Here is a 26,209-nt window from a genome sequence, read left to right as displayed (position 1 = left end):
TAATGACTATTACTACCTGGTATCATAAGATAATTACCTGAAGATGGTATTTAGTTACATAGTAAATAATATGTAGATAATACATGAGCATATAATGAAATAGTATCCAAAAAATTATAGGATCTTAATTTTAAAACAGTAATAATTAGAATATTAAAACATTCCAGAAAAACTGAACCTATTTTCAATAAGCACATGAAATTAAAACCTTCAAAACCAGGGGCAAAAAAATAAACTTAGCAAGACTTACCTAGCAGGAGGAATTCCTCTCTTACACAGGTCCACTCTCACTTTCTCTCCCACATGTCTATAAATCTCCACTATTGCCAATATTGCAGCATCTCTAACCTGCCAAAGAATTCAGAACTTAAAAAAAAAAACCTTACATGAGATACAATAAAATACTTCACCTCAAGGTACCATTACATTAGCAGACCAACTTGGAAGCTCCACGTTAGTTTTAAAGCCTCTAAATCCCTGGGAGATTATGGCAGGTCATTAACAAAAACTAAGAGGACCTGCCAAGAAACCTCTAGAGAAACCTCGTAAAAGTTTTACAGAAATCTAAGAAACATGTAAATAAATGTGGTCTTTAAAAATCTTCTATTGGTAATAAGACTATAAAAAGAACTGGTAATATAATTTATGAATACATATCATTATCATGGTTAATGTATTTTCCTGGAATAAAATTGCCTTTCAAGAATGTGGCCTGAATTCAAACATAATTATACACCAATGTTTATAGCATCATTAATCCCAATAGCCAGAAGATGAAAACAACCCAAATGTCCATCTGTGGATAAACAGATAAGTAAGATGCAGTGTATACACACAATGGAATATTATTCAGCCTTAAAAAAGAAAGAAAGGGAATTCTGACATGCTATAGCATGGATGAACCTTGAACACATTATGCTAAGTGAAATATGCCAGATACAAAAGGACTAATATTGTATGGTTCCACTTTTATGAGTAATCAAATTCATATGGAGAGAAAGTAAAATGTGGCTGCCAGGATCTGAAGGGTTTTGGAGAATGAGGAGTTATTATTTAATGGGTAGAGTTTCAGCTTGGGAAGATGAAAAGTTCTGGAGATTGGGTGGTGGTGATGGCCTCACAACAGTGAGTACACTTAATGCCAATGAACTGTTTTCTTAAAAATGATGGAAATGGTACATTTTATGTTGTGAGTATTTTAGCACAATTAAAAAAAAAATAAATCTGAACTAAAGACTGGAATTTGGAAGACAGTTTTAGCTCCTTTGCATAGCTCACTGTCAAAGGGCAAATGAAGAGACAGAACTCTCTACAAATCTCCAGAGGCAGAGCTAGGGCCTAAAAGCAGGGAAATCCAGGGTCGTTCCCAAATCACAAGCTGTGCCAAAAGGGGTACAGCCAAGATTCAACTCTACCAGGACAGACAAGATCCAGAACACCCCCCCCCCCGTACTATTTGCAGCTCAATTAGTGAAACTTCTAACAAGTCACATAACACTGGACAAATAGGGTTATGACTGTTGCAAAAAGTTGTTTTTATGCAGGAATGAAGACAGGAAGCTGACAATCTGACCTCACAACTAGCTTACAGGAGGACTACAGAAGGGAATCTAGGTTCTTTGTTAATCAAACTTTCAATCTCAAGAACTATCCTGTAAGTTCCATCTACTCTTAATACTAGCCAAGGAACTAACAAATATAAGCAACATATGTGAATATAATGTATTCTTAAAAATTAACTTTGGTGGATTTTGAAAGAAAAAATGAAGTAAATCTTGATTTAACCCCCTCAACCTCTTTCTTCTTTTTATAAGAATGGAATAAAAGAACTAGAAAAGAAAAGGTGGCCAAAAAAGTAGTCAATACTTGAATATAAATAAAATTTTACCTGACTATTGGAATCTCCAAATAGGATACACAAATGTGGTACCAACTTGCTGAGGACGAGTGGCTGAGCCCCAAAACTAAATATAATTTGGGGGAGAAAAAAAAGAGAGAATTTGATTATAATCAAACAGTCAACAAAATATCCTTATACTTTCTTCTTGTTGTATCAGTAAGACAAATATGGTGGAGATCATGGGCACACATCATTAAAACTTGAAGGATATGAGACACAAGCAAAAACTAATACTGAACAATGTGAAATATGCAAACTTGAATAATCATGACTGACAATGGAAACTGTCAACACATGATCCAACAGATCAAAATATGCAACCAATGGCACTCTTAAACCTAGCAACCTATCAATCACTCAAGAAAATTTGAACTTTTGCATTAAAAGTGATTTTTTGAAGACTCTAGATCTCAAACAAATTTGCATTCCAATAAAATAAGTAAATCAAAGATCTTTATTTATGCTTATCAATATTTTGACGAGGTCATGGGTTGAAAGCAAATGATAAGAGAGCCAAAAATCACGAAAGTTGTGCAGACTGAATGCACTTACAAGCTCTAGATGGCAGAAAGGATCACAGAGGAGTAAAAGAAAATAAAATGAAAGCATAGTTAGAGAAAAGGAAGTAACACTACAGAAAAAATTGAAAGCTACTATATATTACCTATATGTTGCATAGAATTTGAAAAAATAATCCAGAATGAGAACAAAAGCCCTAGTTTACAATTTCTTCAGACTGGAGTTCAAAGCTCTGTGGCATCTATGCCGTCAGAGCTCTGCACACTGTTACCAGCTGCACTGTCTTGTTACCTGGGGGAGTCTTGTTTGGTCTATGATTCTGGTAACCACCTGCACTGCTCTAGAAAGCCTAGGGACAACGGGCACAAGGTGAAAATGGCTATACTACCTGAAATACCACTGAGTTAAAAACAATTCCAAACTGGCTCTAGAACAGAAGTAGATTCTAAGTTATAACAGCATATTTGTTACATGACCATCTACTTCCAGTGGCAACTATTAATACACTAAAGACAAAAAGAGAAACTTATCAATGACTAATAATTTTAAATTAACAATATGAAAGATACAAAATACACATAAAAATTAACAGATAAAGGTATCAAAACAAAAACTTGTGCTAGATGTCAATTAATAATTATTTAAAATTTAAAATTTATTTCCACACAACATTGTAAATTGATTATAAATCAATAAAAAATGTTAAAAAAATTGTTATTTCTATAGCTTTCTTTGAGCTCTGTGAAATGGATTTTTTTTTTTTTTGGAAAAACGGAAAACATAAGGCAGTTTGTTTTCAGTAATCATGAAACTTACATGTTTAATGTTTCAATAAGACACAGACACACGCCTTCTCGAGATCGAAAATTCTTGTGCTTAAAACCAGAAGCCAACTGTTCCCAAATGTACTATTTGAAAGAGAAGTAAACATGTATAACAAAAAATTACATTATTCATGTTATAATCTTTTATCTTTTCTCAGCCATACTATTGTACTACAACCTTACTGGTAACTAAATTTTCCCAGGGACTGTTCACTTCTCTACAAGTTTTTCTAAGCCACATTTGCACTGCTCTTACCCATTTTTAAATATCTCAATCATATTTTTAGTTTATTTTATATCTTTCACTTTAGATTTCAATTATTCTCAGAAAAACTATGTCTAAAACCTAAAAACCTTAGAATTTTCAACAACACAGAATTTCTTCTAAACTTAGAAACCCTCAACAACAATGCCACCATTATAAGCCCAGTAGTACTGTAAGCATTTAAAGGTCCAATGTTGCCTAGCAACTAGTACAGACTATCACATGGATCACGCTTTTTCAACATTTTATAATTCAGATTCTTTTCCTTTTAACACTGGATCCAAATACAGAAGCATATTTGGGCAAGTCATTCTATTGCTAGTCACTATATTTTTTTTGGAAAAAACATAGATAACCTACATAAATAAATAATCGAAAACAATTATATGGGTTTGTTATTTGAAGGAATGCAACTTTATCTTTCCAAATATATAGCCAATTGTCCCAATCCACCCTTTCTCCACATTTAGAAACATCACCCTTACCATTTACTAAATTCATGTACACATCCACACACACACACACTGCCCCCCACCTCTTTTTGGGCTTTATTCTCTCTGGGCTCTGTATTCAGTTCTACTAATATAATTCTCTCTGTCAAACTTTCTGGAAGGTAACTTGAAGTTTACAAAAAAATCAATCTTAAAGGTGAATACCCTGATTAGCAACAACATCTCTGGAACTCTGTTGCATACTTATATTTCTGTCCAAAGATACCCACAAAAGGTGCCCCTTAAAATGCTCATTGTAATAACAACATGTCAAAAACAAGTTAAAATTTGAACTGCTAAGTGACTATCAAAGGATTCCCATCAAACTATAAATAAGGACTTAGTTCTAGGATATAAAATATCTGGGAAATAGCTCATTTTTACAATTCAATACTCTGGATTTTTTTAATAAAATGTAATATAATTTTAAGCTGTATTTTAAATAACACACAATATCATTGTGTACATTGTAAATTCTGATTTTTTTCACTCAACATAAGCTACTCTTTAAGTCTTTGTTTACAAGCCAATTTATTTTTGCTCCTCTTTTGAAACACTCCCTAAGGACAATTTTTTTCTACTGTATTCAGAAAACACAGGTCACTGTCATATGTCTTATATAATTAGTAACCACCTGTTAAAATAAAAAAATTTCTCCCTGTCTCTGTAAAGACTTGCAGAAATTCACGTAACATTTAGTAGTTTTCAAAATAAGTTTTCTCACTGAATACTATATAGTTTGCAGATAACGAAAACCAGAAAATCCGAACAAATAATATAATCAGTACATTATCAAATCACTTAAACCTAGGAGTTAGCTTTCTGAAAATGCATTAAGGAGTAGAAAATAAGAAAAAGAAAAGCAAAAAATGAAAAAGTTAGATATTGACATTTTATCTTAAATTTCAATTTCTTTAAAGCATTAGCAACAATTCATTGTTTAAAATTTCAGCTTTCATGTCCCTGGCGCTTTACTGACTTGCTGTGATTACCAATTATCTTTACTGTTATTTTATCATTAATTAGCAAAATCTCAATTTTACAATGCAGGCCTACCATAGGTGGTGCTACTTGATCCATTAACTTCAATATCAGGGTCTGAGTTTCATCTCGAACCTTGTCTTTGGCATCTCCCATTCTGTCTATTAAAGCTACAATAACTAGAGAAAGGAAGGGGAAAGAGAATAATATTTAGAATTCATCTCCAGTATAACCTGTATTTTACAAAACTACAAATGGTAGTTATTTCCACAAATGAAAAGTTATGAAGTAAGCAAATTGTTTTAAGTTCTTTACCCATGAATCCAACAAAAAATAACTGAGAAGCAAGTTTCAAAAGAATACACACAGTATGACATTCACTTATAATAATAATGTTCAAGAAACAGGCAAAACTTAGTATTACTCTATTTAGAGTAATAAATGGTCTATTATACTCTATTAGAGTATAAATGGTCAATCTCTACAGGCCAGCAAGGGAGTGATTATCCCTAAGGTCACAACAGTAGTTACCTCTGACAGAGAGTGGAAAGTGTCATCAGGAAATGCGGAGTTCTAGCTTTTTGATGGAGGCATAGGCAGTGTTAGTTTTATAATTATTCTTTAAATTGTACATGTTTGATATGGAAGACATATTACTCAACTGACAAAAACAAAAGACTAGGGTCCATGGGATTGAAGTCTTTCTCTACTCTGTCAAGACTTTGGCACTATTCCATGAAAGGAGGCAGGTTAGAGTCCTTTCTTGGAGAGTGTTCATGAGACAGGTTTCTGTAACTATGAATCAACAAAGCACCAAAAAGAAATTACAGCCTTTGAGGGTGGGAGGTGAAGGGTACAGGAAGGTGGGGCCAGAATTTGGAGGATACGGGTTCCCACAGGGCAAAAATATCTCATAGTCAAAATTATCTTTCTGTAATTCCTTAAATTACCACTAGCACTTAGTGGGGTGTTACTATGTGTGTGATCACACAATTTAATCTTTTTGTCTTTATTTTCTCAACCCATGTCTGCAGCAGTACTCACTTCAGAGACGACTGAAAGATAATACACATAACAACTCAAAGAGTGAAGGACACTGGGCAAGCACCCAATGTGTCACCTACCACCCCCATAACTATCATCAACCTGCATGCTCAAAAGCAAAGAAATTAACTTCTTTAGTTTTTCCTTTGGTATTACAGCTATAGCCTTCCCTTCCCTGAGGCAATGGAGGCTCAGGCCTACTTTAAACAAGGGAAGGAGGAAGAAATGAGATCAAGAAAGGGATTTTCTGTCTAGTTTATAGACACATATAATTAAAGGTGTGTGTAATCTGATGCAAATGTATCCTACAATATAACACTGTCTACTATATAACAACCAGAACTGATGTAATAATGATCAACAACATTTAAGGAAAGAAGAAACACATTCTTTTTGGAAGAAAATGCTGAAGAAGCCAATTATACAAAATGGAAAGTTTATCCACAAATCTAAGCGTAATCAAGGAAATGATCGTATAAGAAAACAAAGTCCTTGCCATAAAAATCATAAGCCTAATCATGAGGCAACTGAAGTATCTGTCAGCTGAAACAATATAAATCCTTCTCATTTCCTTAGATGTATTGTTAACACTAGAGAAATTCACCTACATCTATAGCATTGGCTATTGGGGGATTCTGGTTTTGATAGCTTCTGAAAGGCAGAAGACAAACAGTAAACACTTGATAAATGTTAGATATTATTATGTATTAAGCAGTGAATTATTTCATTTAATCCTCATAACAGTTCTATGAAATAGAGTAGGCCCATTTGATAGAGAAGGTCCAGAGGGATTAAATACCTTGCCCAAGGTCAAACAGAAAACAAGCAAACCAGGATTTAAGTAATCTACACAATGTTAGGCATAACTACTTCCATTTACTTGCAATTGAGGTGTTTGGGTGTGTGTGTGGGTGTGCGTATGGGAATAAAAACTGACCTGTCATTCCTGAGAGGTGGAGTTTAACTCCAAAAAGAAAACAAAAAGTTTGGCCCAAACAAGGGCTCACTTCAATATAAAAACTAAAGTGTATAAACCATAAACAACAACAACAACAACAACAACAAAAACCTCACACTACATAAACTTGGATTTACAGCTATTAAACAAAAAAATTCATAGTATTTTTTGCATCAGAATTCCTTTTTAACATATACATTCTTGGAGTCAAACAGAGTAAGATTTATTTCTAGCTCTACTAGAAATAGATTAATTACGTGAAATAGTAAACTTCTTTAATTGCGAAGTTTCCTTGTCTGTGAAATGAGGGATCCAGACCAATACCTCACATGGCTAGTGAGAGAATGAAGTAAAACTGGTAAAAAGCACCTGCACCAAGTCCATAATAAACATTCAAAAGTGTTAGCACTATTCCCTAAAGATCTGTATATAATGACCACTGAATTATCATTCAGCATGATGAACATGCAATAGATAATCACTGGGAATCCGAATCAGAGTTTTTCACTCTGTAGACTCTCAAAAAGAATTTGTTTAACAAATAAACACATCTCTCATAGCCTGGAATTTGGACAGTGAAACATGGAAGAGGTCGGAAGCAGAGCTGTTGGCATATTTTATTCTCTTAGCATTGCACAAGATACAAACCATTTTAAAAGATGCAGAACTGATGACCAGGCACCTGGACTGTTCTAATACCCTTTCCGTAATACCATTTTGGATTAAAACTATCTCTTCAAGATTTGTAAAATATGAGCTCCTTTACGGAATTCTGTTATCATAAAACCAGGATTGGTGATCAGTGTTAAATTTAAATTGTGTTTTTTGGGGGTTGAAAATGTAATTTTTCCATAGCACATATAGTCACAAAAGAAAATATTAATTTCTTATACTATAGAATTACGTTAATAGAGCCCATATTCTTTTTGGTACTTTGTCTAAAACCGAACATGAATGTCAATTTTCTTAAAACCTCTCTTCACTTTTAATAAAAAAGATGAAAAAAATCTGTAATGATAGTTAATAACCTCAGTATGCCAAAAGAAAATAACACCACTCACATCAAATTACATGTATCTAATGATACATTATCAAAAAAACCTTCAGCACATAACTTCATTCAATTCAATTCCTTCCTTTTACAGAAAGGCTCCAAAAATTGTCTGGCTAAGGTCTAGAAGTAAAATAAAAAAGCTAACTTTGGGATTCTGAGCGTGGTACTGCATCTCTTAAAAGCACACAGATATACTGTAGCCTATCTCGCAGAGCTGCTGTACGAATGAGAAATAGCTATTTGAGGGTACTCCTTCATATATGTAAGGTAGATAAGCCCACTAAATGGGTAAAAAGGGCGTATTCAATAAATGGTAGCAAAATTGTGAAATTTTCCTATTATATCACACTGACTCTCAAGTAATAAGTTCAAGTTTCACTGAGAACAATAATGAACACTTAGAGTTCAAAGAGAAAACAATACTAACAGCAAATGCAGACAGATAACCAGAAAGAAGAGGAGATTAAAAGATAAAAAATTACACATATAAGAATAGGCAGATATGTGGGAAACATGTATGAAAAACATTAACAGACAAAACCAACTTAGTGTAATTTATTAAGTATTCACAGGTATAAGAATCATGGAGTAAAGAAAAAATTCAGTGTAGGATGAGAGTAACCTGAAAAGCTCCCAGATATTGAAATCAGAAGTAAATTGTTAAAAAGAGAAAGAAAGGAACATGGAGAAGGAGAGGATTTCAGGAAGAAGTAACAGCATAGCAGAGGCCTAAACAAGTTAAGCCAGAACTAATGAGAACGAGCAAGTTTCTGCTTAGCTAGAGTGGAGAGCGTTTACGGAGCATCATGAATAAGTCAGGCTGCTGAGATGGAGAAGGCTCAGACGTGCTGAGAGGACCGAAGCACCAAGGACAGCACAACAGAAGTAAGTTCTGAAAGCAGGACAGTCCTGGGAGGCAGCCAACTAGGGCTCTGGCCCTAACACTCCTACTGCCTCAACATGAGCAGTGAGTACGTCCATCAAACCCCACCTGTCCTCCTTGTGTCTGAAAAGTAAGTGAGATATGTAATACCTAGAATTACTCTCCAGTCTAAAATACTGTCTGTAGCAACTAATAATAGAGTTACCACAGGGCAGGGGTCACAAAACAAACACCTATAGTCAGGGAGGTAACAGAAATGCCAAAAATGAACCAGGTATAAGAACTGCGGTATTCTAACCTCTGTGTGTTATAACCGAAATTCTCAGTTATGAGGAGACAAGAGGAGCTGGGAGGGACTCATGAATCAGAAAGCTCATGACCCAGACAAAAAGGAGGCTATGACACCGCTTCTGCCAATATTCACGTGTGGGAAGGCAAGATCAGGGTTGCCACACTGGCCAATTTTTCAAGACAAGCCACAAATATGAATTTTTATGTAAAACTTCCCAAACACTGATTCAAAATACACAAGCATGTGACACAGGTTTGCAGAGCACAGTTTTCAACATCTATCATAAGATTTTGAGCAGGAGACTGACAGTAAAAAAAAATCATCTTTTCAGAAGATATGCATACAAAGATTGAACTGGAACCAGGTACTGATTAAAAAGGAAATAATAAAGATGGAGAAGGTCATTGGGATATTTCTGCTGAAAGGATAGCTAGACAATAAAAATAAAAGAAGAAACTGGAAAGAATTTGGTGGCATAACTGAACATGGAGAAAAAAGATGACTAAACAGAATTTGAAAATAAGAGTGATGATACATTATGAGGCATTAACTTAATCTATAAAAGAAAATCACAAACATCTGAGGTTATCCTTAAATACATTTCTACATAGTAGGACAAATCCACTCACTAAAGCACTCCAAAAGGCACACGAAGGTCACTTAGGTTTAGAAAATAAGTCAACGCCAACTTTCTGCAATCTAACAACCATACAAAGAACATTACACCAGTGTATCATTCTGGGCTGCAAAAACACTGTTAAGTGCTGCTCAAAGTAGGGCCAGCAGCCCAGGACTGTAGTCTACAGTTTACAAATGATTTGTTGTAAAGAAATTGTAAGTTTTTATAAAATAAGATTTGAAAACAATCTGACCAAAATAATGTTACATTTGTTAAATCTAACTGAAAAATTGGGCCTTGCATTTTTTAATTTCATTTTGCTCTGATTTATTTGTATTGTATTTTATGAAATATTGGTCTATAATAGACTAGCAATGAAAAAACTGGTCCTTCACTACAGATAGTCTGAAAAGCACTGCTGTAAATTATACTATAATTTATTAATATGTCACAAAAAAGTAAAAGAGATAGTAAAAAAAATTGAAAATACGAAGTAAAAATCTATTAGCAGTATATTCAGCAAGTTTTTTGCTTTTGTTGTTTTTTTTTTGTCTCAAAGGGAACATACTTACTCAAACAGGCTTAAAATCATTTATGTCTGGGCAAACTAAAATGCTAAGTAGCAGATTTCTGGGCTGCATTCATTTACACAATTACAACTGCATTTACAGAAAACTAATTCTGTTAAATACTATGAGAAAAAAGTCAGTATGTCAAACTGTACAATAATTTTAAAATAAAGTTAACTTACCCATTGCTACATAGGACTTAAATCGTGTTGATAATCTGTCCACAAAGGCACTTAAAATTTCCAATCCCATTAACGACACCTACAGAAAGAAATTAATTGTAATGAATACAAATTACTGAGGCATACTTTAATATCAGCATATAATTGTTGACATATAAAGATCTTCTTACTACCAAATTTTTTTAAAAAATAGGGAGATTGAAGTATTCAGGGTGAATAGTGGTGAGGTTAGGGCACCCTATTCTCAAATGGTGCAATAATAATAATAAACATAATAGTGTGCAGATGCAGGAAGATAGTGATAGAGCTTATGTGGCAAAATATTAATACCTGGTAAGTTAGTTGAAGGGTACACAGAAGTTCACTGACTATACCTGAAGCTTTCTATAATGCAGAAGTGCTTCTTAAATGAAGCTGTTAAGAAAATTAAAAGAGCATCATTCATTATAGAGGAATTCCAGCTTCTGTCTAAGATGAAGAAATTGGAAAAAAAAAATCACTCCCACTGTAAACAAGAAAAAACCAAATAATCTACAAAACCATAACTATTCTTGAAGCCATCAGGAAGCTAAAGTTGCAGAATAATCATCTAGCCTGAAAGCTTACGACAGACAAGGAGAGACGGGACATAAGCAGTAGGTCGCACATGGCAGAGGACAGAAGGAAGATAAACCCACAGTGGGTAAAAGAAATTCAGCTATGTTCAACTCATTGTTAATAAGCTGAGCATGGGCTAGCATGAGAATACAGAATCCTGTTAGCTGCAGGCACAAGGAGAGTTCATGCCCACTTGCAGGCTCTTTCTCTACAAACCTCCACTGGACATATAATCAAGACGGAGGACAGGGCAGGAGATTAGAGAAAGTCTCCTGGTGGTTACAGGTCTCGGAGGAAGGGAGCAGCTGCTTCTGCAGGAAAAGCACAAACCTTTCCCATTTCCTCGTCCTACAAGAAACAAAAGTTTGAAGCTACTGAGGGAAAGACAAACTGTCACCTTCTAGGACACAGATAAAAACTTACAGCTATTAAGTAAAGAGAAAAAGGGAAAAAAGCCTTCTACCTCAGGAGTAGGGGCTGGGTTCTAATGATTATAGGTTTCCAGTTGAGAAGAGGCAGAATCTCTGATAGAGCCTCACCTTCAAGACGCAAGGACAGAGAGCTCCTAAGACTGAAGCTGGACCAGGAAAGCAGAACAGCCCCACTCCCCATAAATCAGCCAGCAGCAAGAACAGAGTCAGAAGCAACAGTAGTCCACCACCAGGGAAGGAGGAAATACAGAGAAACTCCTCTAGGAAATGCAAGGAAAAAGAAGGCCTAAAGCATAGGGTGGAGCAGCAACAATGAGGATCCAACAATTCCACTGCTAGGTATATACCCAAAGGAATTAAAGCAGGACGCAAACAGACGCTTGTGTGCCAATGTTCATTACACATCATTCATTATAGCCCAAAGGTGGAAAGCTCAAATGTCTATCAACTGTTGAATGAATTAAAAAAAATGTAGTATATGCAACCAATCACATATTATTTGGCCATAAATAGTAATGACTGACACATGCTACAACATGGATGTACCTTGAAAACATTGTAAGTGAAAAAGGCAGTCACAAATGGCCACACGTTGTGTGATTCAACTTATACGAAGTGTCCATAATAAGTAAATCCATAGAGATTGAAAGGAGATTAGTGGTTGCTCAGGACTAGTGGATGTGGAGGGATAGGGAGATAACAGCTAAAGGACACAGGGTTCTTTCTGAAGTGATGAAAATGTTCTAAAACTATGCTGATGGTTGTGCATATGTACAAATATCCTAAAAATCAATGAGCTGTTCACTTCAAATGAGTGAGCTGTATAAATGTGAATTATGTCAATAAAACTATTAAAAACATAACAAGTGCACAGACATCCTCACACACATGAAATTTAATAGATGATAAAAGCAGTATCTCAAATCAGCAGGAAAAACATGTATTCTTAGTGAGATCTCACTTAGGAATCTATCCCTAAGATATACCTGCAAAATTATGAGAAAACAAAGATTATTCATTGCAAGAGACCAGAAACTACCCAAACATTCACCAGTATGGGACAGATTCAAATATTTATGGCACAGCTACACTACAGAGTACTGACACTTTAAAAATCAAAATGAGGGCTACCCAACTTCTGCTATGTAATGATATTCAAAATATATTAAGTGAAAAAAGCAAATTGGAGAAATGTATGTGTGTATATAAAAAGGGGACTACAAATATAGTTACAAGTAACAATGGAAAGATAATCAGAAAAAGAAATTAATGGTTGGGAATAGACTATAAGGAAAAGAGAAAGAAACCAGACTATTTTGAATACATCATCTTTGTAGCAATAATTAATCTCACTGAAAATGAAATAAAATAAGCGAACCTAATTCTATACCCAATTCGTAGAATAACACAGAAGACTATTCCAAGTGATTTTAAAATACAGCAATTTGACTCTCTCTGGTGGGATATACCCTGAGGACAAAAACAAAACTCTGTGAAAAAGAAACTGTCAATGTTTCTAGAAATTTTGTTGATAGAGGTAGATATAGATAGAAAATATACAGAAGTAGTAAAAATTGCAGTCCTGAATCTGTATTAGAATATCAGTATGAACTCATGATCTATTTTTCTTTAAAATTAAATTAAGCCTAACCCTATCATTGATAAAAATCCAGAAACAATGATCAAATGAGTAACAATAAGTTCCATTAGCACCCAGACCGTAGTTTCCACAAACCATTTCCCTCTAAGAGGAACCAGAGCTTCTTGGAGAAGTGGCTGATTCCAAGGCAGGAGTAGGAAGTATGGTCTCTCATGACGCCAGATAGCAAAAAGATACTGTCAAAGATTATTAGGGTCATGTGATAGGATGGTTTGGATATTAATAAGGATAATAACTATTGTCTTGAAATGCACTAAATATATTTAAAAGAGTTCATAATGATAACAAAAACTATCTGGCTAATACTAGAGAATGCTAGTTATTTTTACCTCACTATTTTGGCAATTAGTAAATGAAAAGAGTCATACAAACTATACCTGACTCTCTATATAAACTATACCACTAGGTAACCAAATAGTAGTAAATGGGGGAAGTTCTCTAAAAAAGTATTCCAGCTAATGTATGAATGACATAATTAGAATATCATTCTGCAAACCCTAATTAATTAAGAGATCCAAACACTGGACATTAATGTCTGCTAACACCATGAAGAGACTCTTGGACTTTATGTGCCTTCCTAATGTCACATGCCAGCTGGTTGAAGAAGAGCATTACTTATGAAATAGCCTTCCATCAATTTACTGGAAATACAGAGGGAACAAACATCACAGGAATGAAATTAGCAAAATTCAGACTTTGGGAAGCTCTACCACAAATAAAATACAAGGCTTTTAAAGAACAGACACTGAGGGAGAAACAGATTAAGAGTCTTAATAAATATGGTAGCCGAGGTAAGAATAATGGCCTCCCAAAGGTGTTCACGTCCTAACCCCCAGAATCTGTGAGTATGTTACCTACATGGCAAAAAACAACTTTAAAGATGTGGTTAAGAATCTTAAGATGGGGAAGTCATCCTGAGATTATCCTGGGCCCAAAAGCCCTTATAAGAGAGAAGCTGGAGAGTCAGTCAGAGTCCAAGATGTGATGACAGAATAGTGGTCAGAAAGATCTGAAGATGCTATATTGCTGGCTTTGAAGGCAGAAGAAAAGCCCAAAGGCAAGAAATGTAGGCAGCTTCTACAAGCTGGAAAATTCTCTAATGTCTCCAGAAGAAATACAATCCTGTTGAAACCTTGATTTTATTCCAATAAAACCCACTGTGGACTTCTGACCTCCAGAACTGTAAGGAAATAAATGTGTGTTGTTTTAAGATACTAAGTGTGTGGTAAATTGTTTTTTTTTTCCCTCCCTTAAGTGTGTGGTAAATTGTTAAAGCACCAATAGGAGACTAATACACTAATGAATTACAATGTGTGACTCTTATTTGGATCCTGATTTTTCTTAAAATAACTAATTTTAAAATGTGTATGACATTTTTAGAAACTGGAAATTTGAACCCTGGATACTTGATAGCAAGGGATTTTTTTAATGTGTAATATTACGGAGATTATACTAACTTTTTTCTAAAGAGCACTTATCTTGAGACACTAACTAGAAAGACTTACAAATGAAACAATGTACCTGTGATTTGTGACAAATTCAATATTATAAAGATATTAAGTCTTCCCCTCAAAAGATGATATTCAATGTAATTCGAATAAGAAATCACAATTTTTTGGTGCAACTTGACTAGCTGATTCTGAAATTCACATGGGATAGTAAATAAAGACCCAGTGATAGCCAGCACACTCCCAAGGAATCTGATGGGTGAATGTGACACACTAAATACCAAGATTTACCATGCGGCTACAAACAACTTTCCTGAATTTCCATGTGGACATCTTTTGGTTTAGCCTGCATCATGGCTAAGAATTCTTTAAAGAGAATATTAAAACCCTCAAAAAAGAAGAAAAAACAACTAGAGCAATATTCCAATTTTCTCCTCACCACTTCCTTAGGAACTCAAATGCCTCCATCCAGATCCTTTAAAATAAAAAAGCAAAAATAATGTACTTACATAATATAAAATATTATATATAATATAAAATATATTATATAATATAAAATATATTAAAATTATAAAATATAAAAGGAAAAATAACACTTTCTAACAGGTAGAAAAACAGAAACTCTAAAAAGCAAATTCTGAGCTAACACTAAGCTTAAATTTTAGGGTATTTTTAAGTTATAAGACTGAAATTTTCAAAAATGTATAAAATGTTATTAATCCTGAGAAGTCCCAGAAACTTTAGGGTCATTTTCCCATTCTCTTTTTTTCTCTCTCTCCCTTTTTACCTCTGAATCACAAGTAGTTGAACATATTTGAGTAATCCGATGTCAGTAAACTCACATGCAAGTTGTCATCTTGGTTACAGAGTTTTAATTCAATATAATATTTAATCTTCCAAATGGTTAAAATCAGAAATGTTGTCGATCAACAACAAAGCTAAGCAACTGCATGAGATAGTAATGCCCACTTCCAATTTGAGAATCACAACCAACCTGCACACCTATGATCAATAATCTTCCACAAAGGAAGCAAGAATATATAATGGAGAAAAGACAGCCTCTTTGGCAAGTGGTTTTGGGGCAACCTTGTGTAAATCAATGAAGTTAGAACACTCCCTCACACCATACACAAAAATAAATTCAAAATGGCTTCAAGACTAAACATAAGACAAGATACTATAAACCTCCAAGAAGAAAACAGGTAAAACATTCTTTGGCATAAATCTTAGCCATGTTCTTCTAGGACAGTCAACCCAGGCAATAGAAATAAAAGCAAAAACAAACAAATGGGACCTAATTAAACTTAGAAGCTTTTGCACAGCAAAGGAAACCATAAACAAATGAAATATGGACTGGGAGAAAATATTTGCAAATAATGCGACTGACAAGGGCTTAATTTCCAGAACATACAAACAGCTCATACAACTCAAAAACAAAAAAGCAAACCCAATCCAAAAATGGGCAGGAGACTTAACTCCAGCAAAGACCTACAAATGGCCAAAAGGCACATGAAAAAATGCTCAATATCCTAATTATCAGAGAAACGCAAATCAAAACTACAATGAGGTATCACCTCACACTGATCAGAAAGGCCATCATTAAAAAGTCCACAAACAATAAATGTTGAAGGTGTGGAGAAAAGGGAACCCTCCTACACTGCTGGTAGGAATGCAGTTTGGTGCAGCCATTATGGAAAATAGTAAAGAGATTCCTTAAAAAAAACTGCAAATAGACTTACCCTATGATCCAGCAACCCTACTCCTAGGCATATATCCAGAGGAAACTATAATTTGAAAAGATACATGCACCCCAATGTTCATAGCAGCACCATTTACAACAGCCAAGATATGCAAGGAATGTCCATCGACAGACGACTGGATAAATTAGTTGTGGTATATCCATAACTGAATACTACCCAGCCATAAAAAAGAATAAAATAATGCCATTTGCTGCAACATGGATGGACACGGAGACTGTCATACTAAGTCAAGTAGGCCAGGCAGAGAGAGAGAGAAATATCTCATGATATCACTTATATGTGGAATCTTAAAAAAAAAAAAAAAGGACACAAATGAACTTAATTGCAGAACAAAAACAGACTCAAAGACATAGAAAATAAAATTATGGTTACCAGGGGGGGATGGGGGTGGGGAGGTGGGGGGATAATTGGGAGTTCGGGATTTGCAGATACTAACTATTATATATAAAACAGATAAACAATAAGGTCTTACTGTGTAACACAGGGCACTATATTCAACATCTTATAATAGCCTATAATGAAAAAATATCTGAAAAGGAATATCTATCTATACATGTATAACTGAATCACTTTGCTGTACACCAGAAATTAATACAACAGTGTAAACTAACTATACTTGAATTAAAAAAAAAAAAAAAGAATCACAACTAGGAACTTTCCATGTAAAAGTCAGAAAGCCTGACAAGTTTTCGAGATGTAGGAAGGACATAAGCTTAATTCACAGTCAAGGACTTCTTCCATCTAGGTGGAACCGAAAAAAAGACATGTATTATTGACAGTAAGCATACTCTGGTAATGTTTCTCTCATTAGGAAATATTGTAAGTTGACAGGACCTTTTTTCTCTAAATATTAACTCAGCATCTAAGAAGATGAGTAGAAGAATGGGATAAAATAATTGACAAGTGGACATATATGCACAGATCAAATGAGTAAAACATGATGGCTTACAAATTTTGAAAACCTGAAGAGAAATACCAGATTACTTTCATATAAATATATAAATAAAAGTATTTCCCTCAAAAAAGGAGGGAAACAAACAACTTAAAGATACTGATTAACTCTAGGTAGAACGAGGGGAACTAGACAGGAAGTATAATCCAGTATTTCCACTTCTAGACACATACCAAGAACAATTATTCTCACTGGAGACAACTCTTCCTGGAGCTGTGCAGCCCAAAGGTATGTGGCCATACTTGGTAGCCCTGCTGCCAGCCATTCATGTAAATAAAAACTGTATCTGAAGTTATCAGGGCCTAGAACATAACCTGTGTGGGTATGTGTGCATGATTTTAGTGTGAGTTTCTCCAAGAATGCAGCAGCAGGTAAATCAAGGGGCAAGTGTGTTTTCACTCACTGATTCAACAAATTACTCAGAGCCTCCCATGAGATAAACGCTGGAAGATGGGTACATACAGTAATGGGCGTCTTAAGAAATTCCAATTCCTTCCATTTTTACAGTGAGGTAGACAGCAAGGCCATCAGCTGACACTGATGATGGAAGAAGAGCTATTGATAGGGCTGAGAGGAGAGGAACAGATGCGGAATAGTTGTCTAAGTGAAAGAACAAATCAAGTAGAAAAGATAGGATGACTGCCAGGCACCATTAAGAACCCAAGTGAAGGTCAGAAATTTAAAATCAAATCAACTGGCAGTTTTGTATTTTTCTCCATCCACCTTCTGTTGCACTGGTGCAGGTGTAAGGTAGGTAGAAATGGATTCTCAGGACTGCACTTTATCAAAGGAGAATCACAGAATGAAAGTGAGGAGGGAGAAGAGAATTGAAAATGAATGTAAAGGTGTGACTGACCAGGATATTTAAACTTCAACAAGAGGGAGAATGAGACAGTTAAAAGTTAAATGGACTAGGAAGTCACATGGGGTGGTCAAACCCTTTAAAGGGCTGTGCTCAAAGAAATAAGGTTCAGAATTTAAAAGATTTCTAGAATATCACAATCACCAACAGTAATGCCACTTGCGAAGTCTGAATCCCAGCAACCACACACCTGTAGTGGTCTGAACTGGCAGTGGTAGCAATTACAGCAATACGTACTGGTGCAGCCATCTGACTATCAGTATGTCTCCTTGGGCAGTCAGGCTGGCACATTTACATACTGAAATATATTTCACCTCATTATAAATTATGTGTAATTTTCCTTTATAGTACAGTTAGGAGATTACTGGGATTTTAAGAAATGATGTATATTGAGTATTGGCTGTAAATTTTATTTCAGGATTGTAAAGGGAGCATTACAAGAGGGCACTGAATCTGACAGGGTTCAGAATCACTACCTTAGAGAAACTCTCAAGCACATACACAAGGTGACAACATAAAAGGACAATGTGAATAGTAAAAAGTTAACAACAACCTGGATGTTCATCCTACATGGCAGGTAAAAGGAAGAGACAAGATCCATATATACAGATAGATTTTACTATTTTTTAAGCAAACTAAAAAATCATATATTTTAAGAAAGTGATGGTTTACAAGAAATACAATCAAGGTGACACTCATTGGAAAGTATCGTCTTTTAAATGGCATATGGGCTGTGGTTTTGGATTCCAAGAAAAGACTTGAAACTTAGGACATTACTTAGCCCTGCCCTACACAGTTATAAATGCTTTTTATCTTTTCCCCCGCTTTTAGAGTCAACTTATGTTATAGCTGCAGATAGACAAAATAAAAAAGTGAAAGTAGAACTGATAAACGATAGGATATTGAAGAGGTTTACAAAAGTACAGAAAAGGAAAGGAGTAAAAGCCTAATCTCCCTAGGTTCAAGTACTCCACCAATTTACCAGGTCTATGACCGAAGGCAAGATTACTTACCTCCTCTTTTCTACAAAATGAGGAAACAGTACTGACTTTCTAAGGCCATCCTAAAGGTTAAACCAAGACAACGGAAATAAAGTACTTGAGACAATGCTTGACAGTCACTAAGGACTCTTTAAATGGTATCATATTTAACTTCATTTTATAAGAGACATTTTATTATTATAATGTCATTCTAAAATTTGGGGACTTCTGAAATCACAGGTCTGTCCTTAGCAAAAGTCAAATGCCAGACCATATATCACACACACACACACACACACACACACACACACACACCCCTATTCCCACATTTTTTCTTCATTTATGATTTCTCCACTGAACTGAAGACTCATCTCAAATTGGACGTTAAACAACCTTCTCAGACCTAACTTTTTACTTCCTTCACCCAAATGTTTTCGCAGTCTTCCCCATTTCAGTAAATAGTACCCTCTATTGGTGCCCAAGCTATGCAATCATCCTTAATTCCTCTCTTAATTCTCATATTCAATGCAAGAGGAGGAGCTGCTGGCTCTATCACCAAATCATAACCCAAATCTTCCACATCTCAGGACAGCCAGTGCTACCAAACCATCCTTAACCACCATCATCTCCCTGCTTCTTCTGCTCATTTACTGTTCACTCCCCACAAAGCAACCATCCCTCTACATGAAACCCTCCACCCATTTAGAATAAAATCCTATAAAGCTCTTTCTACCTGCCTCCTCATCTTCATCTTTCTCAACACCTCACTCACTTGAAAACTCTAGCCATGCTGGCCTTGCTGTTCCTCAACAGAACTAGGGTCTCTGCACTGGCAGCTTCCTCGCCTAAAGGCCTTCTTCACTCCAGTATTTTCTTCCTGTCTGTACTCAAATTTCACCTCACTTTTTTACTTCCAAAATAGTCTCATCTTACCATCATTCTTTCACATCAGTTGATTTATAAGCACTTGTTACATGAAATTATCTAATTTGTATAACCATCTGCCTTCCTCTTTCTAATTTGATCTCCGTGACAGCAGGGATCTCACTCTTTCCTCCTTTAAATCACTCTCTCATTGAGGTCTGAGGACTATATAAAATTCCAACATCTGCATCCGGCCCAACGCTTCTATTCCCTTCACTGCTTTTCTCCAAAGCATTTATCACATCTAACAAACTATAATTTTAGGTATCTTGTTTATTCCTCTGCCCGCACGAGAATCTATGCACACAAAAGCAAGGACTTCTGTCGTTTTTTCAGTATTGTATCCTAAGTACCCAGAAAAGTGCCTGCACATGGTAGGTCCTCAATTAATACCTAAATGAAGCTGAATGAGCCTTTCTTGCCTTGTTCACAGATGGGTCCTCAGTATCTAGAATATCCAGCATATAAGATCACTCAAATTCACTGAAGCAATGACTGCTACTAAGACAAATTCTGAAGTACTATCAAATTCAAAGAAAAGTTGTATTTTGTTCAGCATAATTTGAAATTTAAGTTCATTTCTACTTGTGTGTATGTCCAAAAAATTCTATGATACCCTTTTTTCAAAAGATTTAAATGTTTCACTGAATCTTGAGTAAAAAATGATGAGCTAGGTTGGTAACTTTGTTTATAAATCCCAAATAACAAATGAATTAAAATGCCCTCTCCTTAACAATGTCAGAAAAAACTTTTATACTATAGAACTAGTAGAAAGGAGAGAACTAATGATTTAGGAAGAGAGATCAAAACTGATGAATTAATGTGCTTGAGTAGGCAGGTGGGTACAGGATATGCATGTCCGCAACACACTTGTGGAGGGACTGGTATAATTGAGAAAGACAGATAATTCATTCACTGTAAACATAATTCAGAGAAAACATAATTACATGGGCATAGCTACAAGGAAGGATGCAGATGAAGTCGTGGTTGCCTGTGGTAGTTTTCTGATTGGTGAAACTGTCTCAGGCTACAGGGGTATCTACGAGGAGCACGGAGAGAATGTGTAGTAAAGAGATAAGAACTTGGGTCAGACCCCTGATGGATTCTAACTCTTAAGAGCTAGATAAAGGAGAAACATAGCACCGAGTGGAAGTAGTGCTTAGAGACGTAAAAGATAAAATGGGATACAGCAGTATCACAGATGCCAAGAATATGTTTCAAGAGATGGACTGCTCAGCGGTCATTTACTGATGGTACACCTGAGTGAAATGGCCCAAAGCCAGTTCAACCAAAGCCAGCACAGAAGTTGGCACATCAAAGTTCACTTAGGAAGGGGAGCAAGTATTACCAAAGAGCTGATTTTCTACAACAGCCTATCTTGAAACATAAAATCAACTACCTTGAGCGTGTATGCCCTTTTTACAGTGTAAGTAAATTTAGCTTGTTTCTGTACTGCACAGGGAACTATGTTCAATATCTTGAAAATATGAAAATGAATATATGTATGCATATGCACGACTGGGACATTGTACTGTACACCAGAGACTGACATACTGTAATTGACTAGTTCAATTTAAAAAAAAAATTAGCTTGTGTCTTCCAAAGAAATAAAACTAATCTCCCAGAGTAATGATATATTCTTAAATATTAATTTTTCCCAAAGTTTTTAGAAATAATAGAGACAGTATATGATGAAACATTGAGGTGGTTAACTCTCAAACTTTTTATTACCTTTGTAGAAGTCAAATCCTTCCAAAACTCATGAAAGTTTCACCATTAAGTCCGCATAATAATTCCAGAGTTTGCCTTTCTTCTCTATAATGATAATGCTTTCAGAATACAGCCTATTCTTTGGGCTGGAAGTATATATTACTAAGAAGAATCACTTCATCCACGGGAGATTTGGGCCAGCATTTTGAAGCAACACTGCCACCAGAAGACTAGAAAAAAAAGTTACTGCTAAAAACTACAGCACAGGCTAATTACTGAATATACCTGGTCTCCCAACGTGGCTACATTACAGCCTGCCTACTACCGGCTCTTAAGAACATTCCTTCTTGTACCTCATGTTTTTTTTTTTTTTTTCTTTTCAGCATCAGCTCACCTGCTACGGCACGGTTTCAAATCCGAGTCAGTCAACTGCGGCAAAACAAAGCGACAGAGAGCACTCGACTGCTTTCCGTCGACAATAAACAAAAAGCAGTTAAATAATGCCAGGGGGTCAGCATCTTTTCATTAGATTCAACGGTAAATTTAACCAGGCACCTTGTTAAGCTCTAAAGATGACTTAGAGACGAAAAGCACAACCTTCCAGACACAAAAAAAATTATATAAGAAAAAAGAAAGGTGCGATTAAGTAGGATAAAAACGATTAATTAAGGATTAACTTGACAGTCCTTCTCAATTTAAAATCCGTATCCTAATGTCCTATGTCTTGGTCTGGGTAGTGTTTACATAGGTACGTACAAATGTAAAACTTCTCCGAGGCTTTTACATACGTAAATTATTCCTGATTTTTAAAATAAGTGATGAAACATTAGATCCTAGTGCCTAAGAACGGTTTCAGGGAATCGCTGAATTTGTCATTGTTCACAACTGCGGAAAAAGTTGGTCGTGGTGGGAAATCGGTCTCCGGCTCGCGGTCGCCAATGGGTGCGCGTCCGGGGACCCTGAGTCCATGGGGCGGTTCCGAAGCACCTCCCCCCAACCCAGGGGCTCGCCTGAGCGGACGCGCACGTCGGTCATTAAAGGGCTGGCCGGGGAGGGCGTGCCCGGCCTGGCGCGCCGCCGCCGCTTACCCGGTAGTTGCTCGAGCCCACCCAGCCGGTGAGAGCATCCACCGTCTTGCCCAGACGGCCCATGTCGTCCTCCAGGTCTGGGATGGCGCCGGGGGTGCTGAGGTACAGCAGCAGCTCCTGGCCGACCTGCAGGCGGCCGCCGACGTCCTTCTGCTGCACCTGGGCGCTGAAGGACTCCATGCTGCGGGGCTCCATGGCCGCGGCCGCCCGCCCGCCCGCCCGTGAGGGGCCAACTTTCGCCGAGCGCCGCCCAGCCGCCAGCGAGGGTCCCCGCGGGAACGGGCCGAACGCGCTCGGTCCGGCCGAGACGCGGTTTGCGGGGCGCGGCGGGCGGCGGGAGCAGCGCCAGGCGCCGAGCGGCCCCCAAACTACTCAAACTCGGCGCCCCCCGCGCCCCAGCCCGCTTCAGAGGCCGCGGCCGCCGGCTACGTCAGCACGCGCGTGACGTCAGCGCGACGCCGACGAGCGACTAGCCGTGCTGACTCCGGCTTCGCGGCGGCGGCAGCGGCGCCAGCGGCGCCGACCGCTGGGGGCAGTGGGACTTCTTGTGGGAATCTGGGGTCGGACCCCGGGGAAGCCAATAGCTCTCTGCCACCTGCCTTCGCAGCACCCTGCCGTCGCAGCACCCTGCCCTCGCCCTGTAAAAATCTAGATCACTTCCCAGTTTTCCTTCCCCCGAAACCAATACTCGGGAAAGTTTCTAGTACTTAGAATCCCCCGCCCCCTCTTTTTTTTGTTTTTGTTTTTAAACTTTGTAGATACACTTCCTCGTTAAAAAAAAAAATCATGACCCCTGCTCCCAGAAACCACCACTGGTTGGGTCACTATGTGATGCTTTTTTTTTTTTTAACCCTAAGGTTTAATTTACATAAAGTAAAATGCACAGATTTTAAGTGTACAGTTCCATGCATTTTGGCAATTGTATTCACCAGTGTGAATAACCACCATCCTAAAGAAGATACAGCATATTTCCATCACTCTAGGAAGTTTCAGGAACTTCCAGGCAGTAACCACTGCCTCCCCAGGCAATTCTAATCTGATTTCTGTCACTGCAGCAGAGTTCTCCCTGTTCTTTAACGCCACATAACTTCATACAGTGCATGCTCTTTTTGAGTGGGTTTTCTTTCTCTCTTTAGCATAATGTTTTGAGATTCAGCCAGCGCTGTTGGTGTGTCATTAATCCCTTTTTATTGCTGAATAGTATTCCACATATGGAAGTACCACAATTCTTGACCCACTCACTTGTTTATAGACGTTTGCGTTGTTTCGTTTTTTAGTTTTCCAGCTGTAACCAGATGTAACTGATAGTGTATAAGTCATTGTACAGAGACAGGGTTTCATTTCTCCTGGGTAAATAGCAAGGACTGGAATTGCTAGGTCCTACGATAAGGTGTATGTTTAACTTTACTGCTAAACTGTTTTCCGAAGTGGCTGGACCATATTGCACTCCCAGCAACAGTACTCCAAAGTTCCAGTTGCTCCGTATCCTCCACAATATTGAGTATGGTTGGGGTAATTAGTTTTAGCCATTTTAGTGGGTTAAACTGGTCTATAATATATGCTAAATGCACAGTGTATTTATCTTCCTGCCAATTATTTCCAGCCACAATTTACTAATCATTTGTATAATACCTGTCTCCTCTACTACACAGAAAGCTCCAAGATCATTTGTGTTTTCCCTAGGATGGTGCTTGGCAAATAATGGGCAATCTATTTAAGTTGAACAAGTGAATGAATTCAATCAAAATTGACATTTGAAATGTTCAAAATAACAAAATAATAGCAATAATAATAATACGCTCTCCCAATTCAAAGGAACCTTTTCCCCATGTTTGCTCTGAAGTTTCTTCCTCTATTTGTGCTCTCTTTGTATTGTGTTGTAAAGTTTCTCCCATCTTTAATTATCTGTAATTTCCTGCAATTGGGACTCAATCAAGTAAACTGTGGTGACTGATCCTTGGGTGTCTAAAGGTTCTGTTCATAAGGGTTGCAGAAAAAATACAAAAAGAGGGTCCAATCGAAAGAAGTTTATGTTCTAATTGCCAGTGATTGGGTGCAGTATGCGGTATAGAAAAAAAAAAGTAGGAGCCCTGGATTCTAGTCTCAGTCCTCCCTTTCCCTGTGACCAAAAGTGACTGCTGCCCATAGGGCTCTGTTGACTCCATTCATCTTTCTCAACTTGTGTAAATCAAGGTCTTTATGTTATAAGATAATATTATGGCAGATTATAGTATATGTGGAAGTACCTATGAAATGGTTATAACTATTACCTACGTGTACCCTCTGTATGTTTCATTAATATCAACAAATATCTTCTGAGCACTTACTATGTGCTAGACTTTGTGCCACAATCTGCTGTTGAAACTTTGAACTCCTTGGATTTCACTCCATGCCTGACAGATGCCAAATATCACCATTTCCCTTTAAAATTTAAAATATCCTTGGGAAGAGAGTGGGAGGAGGGGGGGAACAAAACAAACCAAAAAATCTTGGAATGCTCTTGGTGAGTTTGCGGCAGCACCCTGTGGTACCTGAACACACAGTTTAGGAATCGTGGCAGACAGATACCTGACGATACCCAAGTCATCAGAGAACAGAAAATGAAAATAGCAGCTCATGCAGGAAGAAGGCGTGGGTCCAATGAGAACTGGGCTTCACAGAGGCCGTTGCCTGAAGAGCTCAGCTTGACATGTTAGGTCTTTTAATCCTCCAAGCAACCCTATATGGAAGGTATTATATCCCTATTTTAGAGATGAGAAAGCTAAGGCTCAGAGGTTAAGTCTCTAACCTTACTCATGATTTTGGATTCATGATTTAAACCCAGATGTCTGGCTTTTCCCAAATAGATAATTCTAAAGGAAAGAAAACAAAAGAGTTTGGAATTTACTACCAAAATAATAACACTCCTTGTATTACAGTCTTTCTTTGAATATCTATATAATATTCCCATTGAGAACCTGCCTTTCTCTGAATTGCTGTTAAAAAGAAAAGGGCAAGGAGATGAAGGAAATGGGTAGAAATATGAGGGGGAAAAACAGCATAAGAAACATCTACGTTCTTTCATAATTGGTCACTAAATGTAGCACCAGGGAGCACAAGTCTATTTTTAACAGGCAACAAGACTGAAATAGATCATTTAAATACAGGAGACTGACTTCCTGACCTATTTGTTCATTATTTGTGATAATAGTGGAAACTTTGAGTCAACTTTGTTCT

The 26,209-nt window shown here is 36.8% G+C and overlaps 1 protein-coding gene across 43 annotated transcripts in view; it reads right to left on the bottom strand.

The window, feature by feature from the left end:
* CLASP2 (cytoplasmic linker associated protein 2) overlaps positions 1-23,454 on the bottom strand; it is a 153,414-nt gene extending 129,960 nt beyond the window's left edge. For 17 of the 43 annotated variants that reach the window (XM_032459304.1, XM_032459300.1, XM_032459309.1 and 14 more), the window contains exons 1-6: positions 22,994-23,424; positions 10,582-10,660; positions 5,056-5,159; positions 3,236-3,327; positions 1,889-1,964; positions 251-348 (exon numbers count right to left, since the gene is read on the bottom strand). In XM_032459304.1, coding sequence (XP_032315195.1) covers positions 251-348; positions 1,889-1,964; positions 3,236-3,327; positions 5,056-5,159; positions 10,582-10,660; positions 22,994-23,188 — 644 coding nt within the window. In that variant the 5' untranslated portion in view covers positions 23,189-23,424. Of the gene's footprint in view, positions 1-250; positions 349-1,888; positions 1,965-3,235; positions 3,328-5,055; positions 5,160-10,581; positions 10,661-22,993 lie in introns of all 43 variants that reach the window. The other 26 variants (XM_032459311.1, XM_032459320.1, XM_032459323.1 and 23 more) reach the window with 4 other exon arrangements.
* Between the last annotated feature and the right edge of the window lie 2,755 nt (positions 23,455-26,209).

This window comes from Camelus ferus, chromosome 17 (assembly GCF_009834535.1).
Source record: "Camelus ferus isolate YT-003-E chromosome 17, BCGSAC_Cfer_1.0, whole genome shotgun sequence".
NCBI lineage: Eukaryota > Metazoa > Chordata > Mammalia > Artiodactyla > Camelidae > Camelus > Camelus ferus.
This window is presented reverse-complemented; position numbering and strand designations above follow the sequence as displayed.